The sequence below is a fragment of the Solanum stenotomum genome, chromosome 5 (genome assembly GCF_019186545.1).
Source record: "Solanum stenotomum isolate F172 chromosome 5, ASM1918654v1, whole genome shotgun sequence".
NCBI classification, from domain to species: domain Eukaryota; kingdom Viridiplantae; phylum Streptophyta; class Magnoliopsida; order Solanales; family Solanaceae; genus Solanum; species Solanum stenotomum.
In genome coordinates, this window is record NC_064286.1 from 55,759,123 (window position 1) to 55,772,692 (window position 13,570).

Below are 13,570 nucleotides of genomic sequence, written 5' to 3' on the forward strand. Positions count from 1 at the left end.
TATTTGCTAAAAGAAGGGTATAAGAATGACCCTATTTGTCCTTGTATTTTTATACGAAGGTCAAAATATGAATTTGTAATAATATCTGTTTATGTTGATGACTTGAACATCATTATAACTCCTACAGAGCTTTCAAAAGCCGTTGAGTGTTTGAAGAAAGAATTTGAAATGAAAAATCTTGGAAAGACAAAATTTTGTCTTAGCCTTCAGGTTGAACATTTGAAAAGTGGAATATTTATCCATCAATCAACATATACTGAAAAGGTTTTGAAGCGATTTTACATGGATAAATCACATCCATTGAGTACCCCGATGGTTGTGAGATCTCTCGATATAAATAAAGATCTATTCCGACCTCAAGAAAAGGATGAAGAGATTCTTGGTGATGAGACACCATATCTTAGTGCTATTGGGGCACTAATGTACCTAGCCAACAATACCCGGCCAGATATTTGTTTCGCAGTAAGTTTATTGGCGAGATTCAGCTCATGTCCAACAAGAAGACATTGGAAATGTGTTAAGCATATATTCAGATATCTTCAAGGAACAATTGATATGGAATTGTTGTATTCTAATGTATCCAAGTCAGAATTGATCGGTTATGCAGATGCTGGCTATTTGTCTGATCCACATAAAGCCCGATCTCAGACAGGCTATTTATTCACATATGGAGATACAACTATATCATGGCGTTCAATGAAGCAAACAATAGTTGCTACTTCTTCAAATCATGCAGAGATAATAGCCATTCATGAAGCCAGTCTAGAGTGTGTATGGTTAAGATCAATGACTCAACACATTTTGCAATTATGCAGTCTTTCTGTGCAAACAAAGATTCCAACAATATTGTATGAAGATAATGCTGCTTGCATAGCTCAATTAAAAGGAGGATATATCAAAGGAGATCGAACAAAACATATTTCACCTAAGTTCTTTTTCACACATGATCTTCAACAAAATGGGATAAATGTTCAACAGATTCGTTCGAGTGATAATCTTGCAGATTTATTCACTAAGGCATTGCCAACATCAACATTTGAGAAGTTAAGATATAAGATTGGAATGCGTCGTCTCCAAGATATCAAATAAAGTTTTCATCAGGGGGAGTAAAATACGCGTTGTACTCTTTTTTCCTTAACCAAAGTTTTGTCCCATTGGGTTTTCCTAGTAAGGTTTTTAATGAGACAACACTCAAGGCGTATTACAAGATATGTGTATTCTTTTTCCTTCACTAGGATTTTTCCCATTGGGTTTTTCCTAGTAAGGTTTTAACGAGGCACATTATCTATGGACATCCAAGGGGGAGTGTTATAAATACATTAATGTGGATGTCATCCGTAACTCTCTTCAAAGATCATCCGTAACTCTCTTTGAAGTTCATGTATGAAATAAATGAACACTATTTAATTCATGTAACTTTGAAGAGACATTTTGTACTATAAATAGGCGATGATTATTTTATAAAAAGAAACAATTGAAAAGTACATAAAAAAGAAATAAGAAAGCATTACCTCCCATATATCTTGTCTATACATTTATTGTCTGATAATATTTTATATTGCTAATATTTCACAACACTTTTGAAGTTTTCTTGAAGAGGAAAAAAAAAACAAATAAATTGAGGTGCAACATAAAAGCTCAAAGGACGCAAACCGTTCATATTTTCTTGAATTATCTTTTACCCAAAATTCCACTAAAAAAATATGCAAATGCAAACTCTCCACTTAGTATCCACTTCTATTGTTGCTTCTTCTTCTTCTTCTTCCCTGTAAGTAAAGAAAAATTAGTGCTTTGTTTTTCTCTTTTCTGTTTTTATTTTTTTTTGAATTTGTTGTTTAATTTTACTTTTATGTTTTTTGTGTTATGTGTTGCAGACCCACTATTGTTTCTCTTAATTGCTGCCGTTGTCAAGCTTCAAATCGGCTGCCATTTCCCAATACTAATTTGGGTTTTTTGAAAGGTAGCTCCTTTTTTGAAATTTCATTTAGTTTAAAGCAGTCAACTTTGGTGTGACTAGTTAATTTTTTTACTTTGATTTTTGTAAGTCTTTCTAATTGTGTGAAAAGATTTTATGGGTATTGGGTGATTAATGATTGTATATGCAAGATCATTGTGAAATCTTATATTTAGGAAGTTGAGAAATTGTAAATATCTCTGGTTGACTTTTGGATGTAAACTATGGTGTCAAAGGGGGAAAAATTGTAGAAAAAGCCCCAATGGCTATTGGGGCGGTCTCTGTCTTCCTGTGTTGTAAAAAAAGTGTCATTTGGTAGCTAGTTTAGGTGTGAGTTATGCAGGTGTTACATTCTGCATAAGTAATGTTATGTTTGGTTGCAGATTAGTTGGTTAGCAATTTAAAAACCTGCATCATTAATATATGTATAAGTTTCAAGGAAATTCGTGTATTATCTTATGCTGGGTAGATGATGGAATAGCTAATATCCGCACTGCATAATTCTAACCAGCTACCAAACGGCCCCTAAGCACTCATCAGCATCCAGATCAGTTAAGTAAAAAAAATTAAACTAAATTTACACATCACAAGGAGTACCCACTGCCTTAAATACTAGAACAGGCACTGTTTGGACATTTTAGTGTAAAAACCTGTTTCTTTTCCAATGTCTGAATCTTGATTGAAAAGCTCTAGTCATTGTAACTACAAAGTGCATTGTCAAAACTGATTCTTCTGGAAGTTTCTACAACAACGTACCTATTGTGATCCCACTTGTGGGGTCTGGGGAGGGTGGTGTGTATGCAAACCTTAACCTTGGGAGATAGAGAGGTTGTTTCCCATAGACCCTCCACTCAAGAAAATAATAGGACTGAAGAAACTAAGACAAAATACTACGTAAGGCATGACAAAGGCATACTGAAAAAGGAACAATAACTAAAACAAAATAATATGATAAACGAATTACAAGTGACAATATATACTAACAAAAGTCAAAATACCTGGCAGACATTTGGATGTAAAAGATTTTTCCTTTTCGGTGTAGAAATCCTAGATGCAATGCTTTAATCAGTATTTGAAAATTGAGATGTGTAGTGAGTTTTATTTGTGGTTGTAACTGCATGATCATTGTTAGACTTGATTGTTCTGGAAGTTGGTAAATTGTCGAAAAAGACTTGGCTGACTTTTGGAGATAAAGCCTGTTTCTTTTCCACTTCCCTATCCCCTTTTTCGAGGTTTCTTACTTTGTCTTGCCTCTTCAACTTGATTCCTTAGTCTGAGACAAGACTTAATTCATCCCTTCTGATTCTTCTGTCTAGTTGATATAGTAGGAAACCTCATGGTGCTTGACCTGCATAAATATGAATAGAAGGAAACACCAATAACAAGCAGACAGGAAATTCATTTTGTTCATTTTTGTTATTCGATTTCAATAATTTGTCTCCTAATACAAAGTTATTTTTACTTCTCATCATATTTGCAGTTAAGAGGCAACCAAAAGTTTCTAACTTGAAGGCTAGCTTCTGGGATTCCATCAGATCCGGGTACTTGAAATTGTTTAGCAAGCTTTCCATTTGCCAGAAACTGCACTAAAGCTTATAGTTTGGAATGTTTGCTTCCAACTTACTAACTCCTTAAAGTTTATTTCTCGCTTTCCCATCAACCTCACTACAAATCATTATAGGAAATTGTGGCCAATGATATGGTTTTATCATGTTATGGTTTTGCTAATTTTCTGTGATGTGTCTGAAGAAATGGTATGGCACTGGGACAAGATTTTGAAATTTAAGCTGTTATTGCTGTGATAGTGGAAACTTGCAAAGATCTTGTGCTAAGACATGATTACGGATATATGCTTATTCACCAAAAAGTAAAAGAAAAAATTAACTACAAAAAGGCTGCATGTTTGGAGTAGTTTATCCACCTTGTAGATGATGTCAGTGTATACATCTACTACTAGTTTTGGTTTATATTCCTGGAAACTCACTCATGTTTCTAGGGGACGAAAATGGTTTAACTTCCAATTGCCCTCATTGCTTATTAGAACATAAGTTCTCCATATGTAAGGTCATTATAGGCTTGTTCAGTTGTTGTGATATCAATGGATTGTATACTGAGTGAACTTTCACCCAAATGCGAATCCCATGGTTGACTTCCCAATTAAAATCCTTGGTGATTGTTTGCACAACAATTTTCAAGCACTAAAAACATGAAGCTTGACTTTAAGGTTAAACTTCTTAGGTTGTTATTGAAAAGTTAGACTCAAGTCTAAATGTTGTGTACATTAGTAGTAACTTGCTAGTTAAGGCCTGTGATTAACAACTTAGTAAAAATGCGAACTTCATGGATGAAAGGGTGTGTTTTACATTTCCCCAGTTCTTCATGAAATCTCATAAAAAGTGTGTTGATGTTTTCTTCGCTTCGAATTTTGACTTAAAAGTACTTTGGTTTGGTTTTATCACCAAAATTCAATGCTTATGATTATAATCCCAAAAGATATGCCACTACACGACTCCATTTTTAATTTGAATTTTAAAAGATCTTTCTCGCCAAACTATTGGTTATGCATATGGCTTTGTACTTCACCTCATCTTTTCTGTTTCTTTTCTTTTCCTTTCTAATATTACATTTAGTGGTTTTTGTGTGACTAAAGTGATTAACAGTATTTCTCTAGGTGCTTGTAGAATAGATCGTAGTTTCATGGGTAGTCATTTTGCTGCATATTCATGCAAATTGGTGGGATCTCTTGCATAAATAATGTGAACACTTCCAAATTCTGTTTTCTTAAGAGGCGTTGAGTTTTCCTAAGATCACATTTTCATTTCCTTTAAGACCTATCTTCTGTCCTAAATTCTTTGACTTTGGTTGATTTCACTTCAGTTAAGAGAAAAATTGTTGTGTTGTTATATTTGATTTTGGTAGAACTTGAAGATGTGAAGAAGGAAGAAAAACGTCAAATCATGTATAAAATCATATGAGGTAGTATTATGTGTGAGTAAAAAGCTCCCGTCTAGTAAAATCTCAAGAGCTGCTCTCAGGCACATTCCCCGAGGCTAACTCTTTCTAGCCTCACTTTCACCAACTACTTTCCTGGGGGAGATTCTGATAAGGTAGGCTGGAATCCATTTTCAGTTTTCAAATTTTATCAGAGAGGAAGTTACCTTGAACATGGAAGAAGATAGGATTTACGATAAGACAGGTTTTAAATCATGACACTATAAGGATAAGTTCAAGGGCAGAGACCTGGTTCTACTTGGTTGAACGTAGCAGGAACTTAATGAGACAAGTCTCTATGAGCTTTAATGCTATGAAATGGTTAGTGGATGTATTATGATGGCATCCAAGGAGCAGAGGAGGACAGTAAAGAGATGGAATAAGAAGGATCTTCTTGCAGAGTTCTTCTTCACCTTAAATACAATGAGCATGGTAGATATATTAGCTTTATTTGCTATTCAAAGAGATTACAAATCTATCATTTTTACACTGGAGACTACATTTGTGGAGGGGTGGGGACATATAGCCCAGAAGATATCTTCCATTAGTAAGTAGTAACCATCTGGGTGGGTGGGTGGGGCTTTCTTTTTCAGAAGCTGTAAGATGCAACAGAAGGGGCAAAAACTTTGCTGATCAGAACCTGCAACTCCAGAAGAACCATCTCTTTGTGGCACAGCAGTCTCAGACAAAGACCTACGAGGTAAGATGCCTTGTTGGTAAACAGGAAGCTCCATCTTTGGACAATGTTAGGTGATGAGCCTGTAACTCATGGAAATCAGAAGGTGGGGTCAATGTGTTCGAGATGAATGATTATCAATTTCTGTTTGAACTTCCATCAAGGAAGATAGCAGAACATGTCATGTCCAGTAGGAGTTGGAGGAAATAGAATTGGAAGCTTGATTGGTGGAGTCCTACAACTGGACAACAAAGTCAGTAAATACATCTGATGGAGTCAGTATGTGGAGATCAATCAGCATTTGTGGTGACCCATCAGAAGTAAATCCAGTTTCAAAGTGGGGAGTGATAGGAAGGTCTCTTTCTGGGAAGATTATTGGATAGGACAAAGCTCTCTGAGGCAGTCATTCCCAGAATTTTTCAATCTGTATCAGCAGCAAAATGCAACTATGGGTGAGGTGTGGATAGACTAAGGGTGGAATCTGAGATTTAGGAGATAGGAGAATGTTTAATGACTGGGAAGTGGAAAGAATTTCAGCCTATAGTTCCTTAGCACAATCAGAGGGACTTCATAGGCTGTGCCGTACGTTGTGGCAAAGTGATAGTAAAGGTAAGTCTCTAGTCAAGTCAACCTATAGAGATTACAACGCTTCCAAACAATCTGGTGGGATGTTGGCCATGGAAGATGATTCGGAAAGTAAAGATACCACAAGAAGTTGTCTGCTTCCATTCGCTTTTGGTGAAAGAGGTAGTTTTGACCCAAGACAATCCAGCAAAGAGAGGATTCCAACTATGCTCCAGATGTTATCTATGTGGAGAAGGAGAACAAGCAGAAATAGTCAACTGTCATTTTTTTACATTGTAAATAGACAGACCAACAATGGAGATCTTCATTGACCTGAGGGGTATTAGGCGTGGGCTATGCCAGTGAGTGTTTTGGAAGTGCTAGCTAGCTAGAATAGGGATGGCTAAATATCCAATCAGACGGAAAAATGGAGGACTGTCCTAACTGTATTTGGTGGACAGTATGAAAAGAGAGAAATTTAAGATGCTTTGAAGATAAAGGAATTCTATTGAGAAGATGAACATGAATTGTGACTTAGTGTAGAAACAAGAATTATGAGAGGAAGCTCAGTCGATTTCTGAAGTTCTGGGCTATCTGCAGCCCCAAGGTATTTTGTCTATGTACCTTTTTGGGTAACTACACAACTTGTGCAGAATACCTGTATATATAATACATGTTACCATTCTAAAAAAGGTGGTATTATTATATATTATTTGAAGTCTTGAAGACGGTAAGTTATGCCATGCCATCATACTTACCAAAAAGGCTATGATATTTTAGCAAAGAGGTCAATCCTTTGGAACAGTCAAAAAGAGAAAACATGTGAACAAAATGGGAAGGAAGAGGAAACTATTTGATGAAATCAAGAAGTCTGTTGTCTTTCAAGATGCTATTTGTCACAAGTATGAAGTCAAGTAGTTAGACAAAATGCTATGTGAAATTAGATTTCAACCATGAAAAATTTCCATGCCCAATACGTAAGTACCAAGGTAGAAGTGATATTTCAGTAAACATCCGTGATGATAGAAAGGTGGAGCAATTCTTGGTGTACATGAGATTTATAGTCAGGAGGTTTATTTTTAATGGATTATAGGTTGATAGGTTCTCTTATACATGACGTAAATGTAATGTGGGGGGTAGGTTCACTTTCATAAGTACTTCCCGACGTCAAACTGGTTGATATACTGTGTTTATACTTTTTATAGCTGTCTCTAGGATGTTTTTTATGGAGTGTGTATTAATTTTCTTTAGAACATTTAATAGATTGTCTTGGAGTAATAGTAGAATATATTGCTTAGACTTATAAAGCTTAACTAGCCTTATGATGCGTAACGGTGCAGGTTTGGCAAGAATAACACAATACAGGTTATAGACACACCATCCAGTGAAGAAGAAGAAGAGGAAGAACCTTTGCCTGAGGAATTTGTTCTAGTTGAAAAGACTCAACCTGATGGAACAGTTGAACAGATTATATTCTCTTCTGGAGGGGATGTTGATGTGTATGATCTCCAAGATTTATGTGATAAGGTGATTACATTCGTCAAAATCCATTTGCACTGGGGTGAAAATTTTGGTGCTCTCTTTTCGGTGATTTAGACAACATAATTTTCATGTGAAAAAACAATGATGATTTGGTGCATATAGATATGAAGTTTCAATGTGCCTCAACTCTAATGGTGGGAATTGGGTAGGAGTGGGAGGTCGGAGCTCTGGTTAAAAACTGGAATGATCTGTTGTAGCATAAATGGGAAAGGCACGGAGAGAGAAATGTGTTTTCCAAAGTACAAATTGAAGGTGTGTGGCCAGAGGCACGCCTTCCAGGCCTGCAAAAGGCTGATGAGCAGCAGTCCAATCGGTGCAGAAAAGAACTACAGTGTAGTTCTGAAGGCATTGTACCAGAAATGCGTCTTTCATGGCTTTTTAGATTTTACTGAAGGCTTTGTACCAGAAATGCGTCTTTCATTGCCCCTTGTTTTCTGAATGCTATGTTATGCTTTCCCTATTATTTGCTATGTCCTCTTTACTTTGATGTGCGTCACTCAAGCCGAGGGCTTTTCAGAAACAACCTCTCTACCTCCACGAGGTAGGGGTAAGGTCAGTGTACACTTTACCTCCCCAGACCCCACATATAGGATTACACTGGGTATGTAGTTGTTGTAGGTGCTTTTTTTTTTTGCTACGCGACTTAACGGGCCGGTAGTTTTTGGACGTCAAATACTTGTGTTGAGTGCCTTTTCATTATTTATGTCAAGTAGAAACTGACAACCCGATTTATTGGATTGGCTTATCTTAATGCTCCATTTCGAGAAAAAATTTGGATCATCTTAAGGTGATATGGGCATTTTCAGGACTTTAATTAAGACAGAAGTTGAGTAGCTATGTTAAGGATAACAATATGCAAACCAAAGTTCAAAAAGAGTAATCCTTCACTGTGGATGTTTAATTTGATTGAAGCCCTAACACTTCCTTAATTCTGAAAAGTTGTGTGTTTTTAAGTTCCTACTGATGCATCTGCAAATAATCTATTCTTAGATGTTGTAAAACTTAACTTATGTTGTTATAGTATGTGATGGGTTCGACAGGTTGGTTGGCCTCGAAGGCCACTGTCTAAGCTAGCCGCAGCTCTGAAAAATAGCTATATAGTTGCAACTTTGCATTCTAGGAAATTCTCATCAGGAGAAGGTATGTATGTGGAACAATTTTATAGTGGGAATTCATTTTTTTTCCCTTCTGTTATGCTCAATTATCTGAATTTTCTTGCAAATGAGTTTTAAAGTAAGTGATAAAAACCTTAGTCTACTTGGACAAGTTACTTGGCAGAGGGGAATGGAGAAAAGAAGCTGATAGGCATGGCTCGTGCAACATCAGATCATGCTTTCAATGCAACAATTTGGGATGTTCTTGTTGATCCTTCCTATCAGGTATTTTCTCTGTGCACCTTAAATAAGTTTATTCATGCTGTAGATATGTTTATACAGAGGCTACTGGTCATTAACTTGGACTAGTCAGGGGAGTTACTTTTGAAACTTCATAGTAGTAACACAATTTTTTTTTTAATATGATGTGAGTGATTCGGAGGAACAGCAATTAATATATATTTTTTCTTCTGCACATAGTTAGTTTTTATTTTTATTTTGGATTGGAGTAAAGTGTCAACCTTAAATCTTCATATCCTACTGCTGCAGTTCATCAACTGCCCTCAATCCCAAGCTTGTCTTTTAGTCTTGTTAGAGATTTGTATGCCTGTAGAAATTAAAGATAATCTCTATCGCTTGACAACTTAAATCTTCAAATATTGGACTGACACGAGTTTAAAAGGAGTAACATGATCAGTGAAGAAGTCATCCTTTAGAAAGGAAGTTTCAAGTATCTTGGGTCAATAATCCAAGAAAATAGGGAGATCGACGATGATGTCACACATCATATTGGAGCAGGGGATGAAATGGAGACTTTTATCCGGTGTCCCATGTGATAAGAATGTGTTACTAAGACTTAAAGGTAAGTTCTATAGTGTGGTTGTTAGACCAACTGTGTTGTATGGAGAAGAGTGTTGGCCAATCAAGAATTAACACGTTCAAAAGATGAAAGTAGCAGAAATGAGGATGATGTGTGGGCATACTAGGAGAGATAAAATTAGGAATGAAGATATACGGGGCAAGGTGAGAGTGGCCTCCACGATGGACAAGATGAGGGAAATGAGAGTGAGATGGTTCGGGCATGTGAAGAGGAGAACATATTCCCAGTGAGGAGGTGCGAGAGGTTGACAGTGACAGATCTAAGGAGAGGTAGAGGTAGATCATGTTTAACTCAAGAAAAGCAACAAAGAAGAGGTCTTCAGATTTGTTCAAGGTGACTACTATGTTATATGGAGGGTGAAAGCAATGAACATCTTTTCTTACATTGTCAGACAACAATAAATCGGTGGCACATGTTCTTTTGTATTTTGAGCATAAATTGGGCTATGCCTAGCTCTACTATGAATCTTTTGAATCACTGGATGAATGTGGGAAAGAGAAATAGAGAGGAAGATTATTGGAAGATCACCCCAAGCATGTATTTGGTAGACAATATGGAAAGAGAGGAGCTCAAGACATTTTGAAAATCCTAACAATTCCATTCAAAAGATTAGGATGAATTGTCTTAGTTTGTTCTTTTTTTGGTGTAAACAAAATTTATGGGGGGAGGTAGGAGATTTAGTAGATTTAATTGGTAAAGTGTAAAGATTATAAATCTGGTAGGAGTCTTTCCTCTTTGGTTTGCTCTTTTGATGATGTGAAGTTCTAATTTCAGCACCAGTTATGGTGTTGAGTTTATATAGATTATACAAATGGTTACCTTTCTCAAAAAAAAAAGAGAGGTAGAGGTAGACCGAAGAAGAAATGGGGAGAAGTGACTAGACAGGACATGACACATCTTCAGCTCACTGAGGTGAGGACATGACCCTAGATAGGAGATCATGTAGGTTCACGATTAGGATAGAAGGTTAGTCGGTAGCTAAGCGTTTCTCTTTTTTTTTTTTTTTTTCCTTTTTTTGTGTGAGGGCATGGTTCTGGTTTGATTTGGAGCACCTTTTCTGTTTCCTCTTCTCCTTATCAGTACTATTAATATTATTCTAGTATTATCTTTGGTTATCCTACTATTTTTTCTTTAGATTCTTTCCTTTTCCTCAGTATTTTCATCATCGCTTCTTCGCTCTTTTATTTTTCAAAACACTTTTCCTGAGTTGAGAGTCTATCAGATACCCAAAACGAAGAAAATAGAGGGGTGTTGGTGTTTCTTGAGGGGGTGATTATGGTTGGTGTCTGGCACAGGAAGACAAGAGTGGCATTTGTTTGCAGGTGGTAGCGCCGGGGTATTTTGAGAAGAAAGGCTGTGTATTTGTTGGTGGCTGATTCCTGATGAGTTCCCCCAGGTGATGGGGTGGCCAACTGTGGAAAATGAAGATATTCTCTCACTGTGTGTGAGTTCTTTCCCTAGTTACCCCAGTCCTCTCCATCTTTATGCAGGCGTGTTAATGTAAAATAGTGTTTCCAGGTTGGTGGTACATGTGAGCCTGAATCTTTGGCAGTATGATTGAATTCCTGCGGGAAGAAGACCATGTGCAAATATGTGCATGAGGTGAGGAGTGGCTGATCATATTGGGGTGATGGTGTAGGGCAGAGGGGAACTGTGCTTGTTCTGGTGTAATGTTTTTGAGCTTTCGCCAGGCTACAGAAAAGGGATGGTGGGAGGGGTAAGGAACGCGAGCCAGTCAAAAAAAGTTGGGATTTTGTTTTATAAGATAATGAAGATAAAAAATGGTGTGTCGCGTGTATATTGACGTGTTATCTAGAAAATTGAGTCACATGCAGGGTGAGGATTGTATTAAACATGTGTGATCGACTTGAGGTGTTTAAATTGGAAAACTGAGAGTTTGGACAGGGGTGGGGTGGGTGGGGGGCTTTCATAATCGAGACAAGTATAAGTGTCAATTTAGGTATCAAACCTATATTTAATATGAATTTTAGTTAATACTACAAAATAATCAATTTTTTATTCCCATGATTGCAATATTGAACTAAAAATGACTTATCTAGGAAATGCTTATATATGTTGAAGAGGAAATGACTACGATGATAACCATTAACCTCCTGTGTCTGTATATTAGATGCATCTTATTTCAAATATATGTGGCACTATTAGTAATGGTTTTCTTGATATTCATCTTATTATTTGATGATATTGTGAGCTAACATAGTTCCTAAGATGGTTTTGTTGACATTCAAAGGGACAAGGACTTGGAAAAGTTCTTATCGAGAAACTGATACGAACCCTTCTCCAAAGGGACATCGGAAATATTTCACTGTTTGCAGATAGTAAAGGTACCAAGATGAGACCAAAGTCTCAGACATGTAAAGATTTCTTTGGTGTTATTGTTGAAAAGCTTTTTACTTAAATAGGCTTCTGAAGTTTCATTTTTTTTCTCTTGCAGTTGTGGAATTCTACAGGAATCTTGGTTTTGAACCTGATCCAGAGGGAATTAAGGGGATGTTTTGGTACCCAATGTATTAGGCATGTATTGTTGGCCCAACAGTTTTGGCCTCTAGCTCTGTACAGATTCCAAAGATTGGTGCAAGAATGTGGCTGTTGAATTGTGGGATTAACATGCAGCATTTTTTGGAAGCTTGTGAGCTTTTTGGCCATCTTGTAATGTACATTATAATGACCCTGGAACCTCTGCTATTATAGCTTGAGAGTCATTTTGTGTTCTTGTTAGAGGATTTCTGGTAGTCTAATAGATCTTGTTCCCATTATAATTATCCTTGTCTAAAATAGCATTTCTTGTTGCTTTCATCTTCAAACCCATTGTTATCCATCCTTTTTAATGACCTTGCAAATTTTGACTTTTCTATTTGACAGCAATTTCTTTCGTCGTAGCTGTGTGACTTGTACATTCATTATCGTTGTATTCAATGATATTCTATCCATTCATAACCCATTGTTATCCATCCTTTATAATGACTTTGCAAATTTTGGCTTTTCTATTTGACAGCAATTTCTTTCGTTGTAGCTGTGTGACTTGTACATTCATTATTGTTGTATTCAATGATATTCTATCCGTTTTCACCTGTCTCATTTTGATCCATTCATACAACTCGACTCACCCGTTTGTCACTCTAGTCGTTCATGTTGCACTCTGAGAACTTTGTCCAACTTAACAGCATTTATCTTGGTTTTAGATTGATAAGTTCTTAACAGCTAGTTCCATGTGAAAAGTGCCCAATCAACAGGCAATGAGCTGCTGAGACTGTTCATTTCATAACTTGAATAGATAGAAGTTGAGATCTTAATCAAATTCATATATAATACTATTAGTTATGTTTGAATATATTACTGTGATACAAGAAATCGTCTCATGTATGTATGTTATTTGTTGATGATATTAAAGTCATGGAGAAGCACTCTAGAGAGTAATATTTAAGAAAGAATATGTAGAAGAAGTAAGATTGCCTATATATGCATTGCAAGTTTAGTCAACACACAAACAGTGAATTTAATGTGACGTACGATAAATACAAACAATTCTAATATTTAATTGCATGGTTGAATTAAAAAAACATTATATCTAGGTAGTTAGGTGTTATCTTAATTGAAGAATGTATGTATACCAATTTATATTAATGCTACCTAAATTGTTGTCCAATGTTGTACTCCATACTTAGCCAGGTGAAAAATAAAGACCAAGTCCACTTGTCTAGTCTTTTAAAGTCTGTATTTTTTTAAAAAAATTCGTTTGGTGTTCGGAGCCCACATTGGAGCCCCGATTAAATTTGGATCACACATTGTAGGGTTCATTCGGAGTGGAACTCCCAACATAATTTTTTCTATAACCAAGACTCGAACTC

The 13,570-nt window shown here is 36.3% G+C and overlaps 1 protein-coding gene and 2 long non-coding RNA genes across 3 annotated transcripts in view; 1 reads left to right on the plus strand and 2 right to left on the minus strand.

Moving 5' to 3' along the window:
• LOC125866403 (uncharacterized) overlaps positions 1-13,570 on the minus strand; it is a 220,536-nt gene that overhangs the window by 42,660 nt on the left and 164,306 nt on the right. The gene's annotated exons all lie outside the window — the stretch shown is intronic.
• On the plus strand, positions 1,618-12,578 carry LOC125866395 (histone acetyltransferase TAP1). The gene is made up of 8 exons (XM_049546794.1): positions 1,618-1,768; positions 1,875-1,960; positions 3,435-3,495; positions 7,526-7,712; positions 8,768-8,867; positions 9,006-9,106; positions 11,953-12,046; positions 12,157-12,578. Exons 1-8 carry the CDS (start codon positions 1,704-1,706, stop codon positions 12,234-12,236), a joined length of 774 nt encoding a protein of 257 aa, XP_049402751.1. The 5' UTR covers positions 1,618-1,703; the 3' UTR covers positions 12,237-12,578.
• LOC125866400 (uncharacterized) lies at positions 12,481-12,795 on the minus strand. Its single transcript, XR_007446482.1, has 2 exons — positions 12,688-12,795; positions 12,481-12,554 (listed from the first exon to the last, which is right to left on the minus strand). It is a non-coding gene; the product is annotated as an uncharacterized LOC125866400 (long non-coding RNA).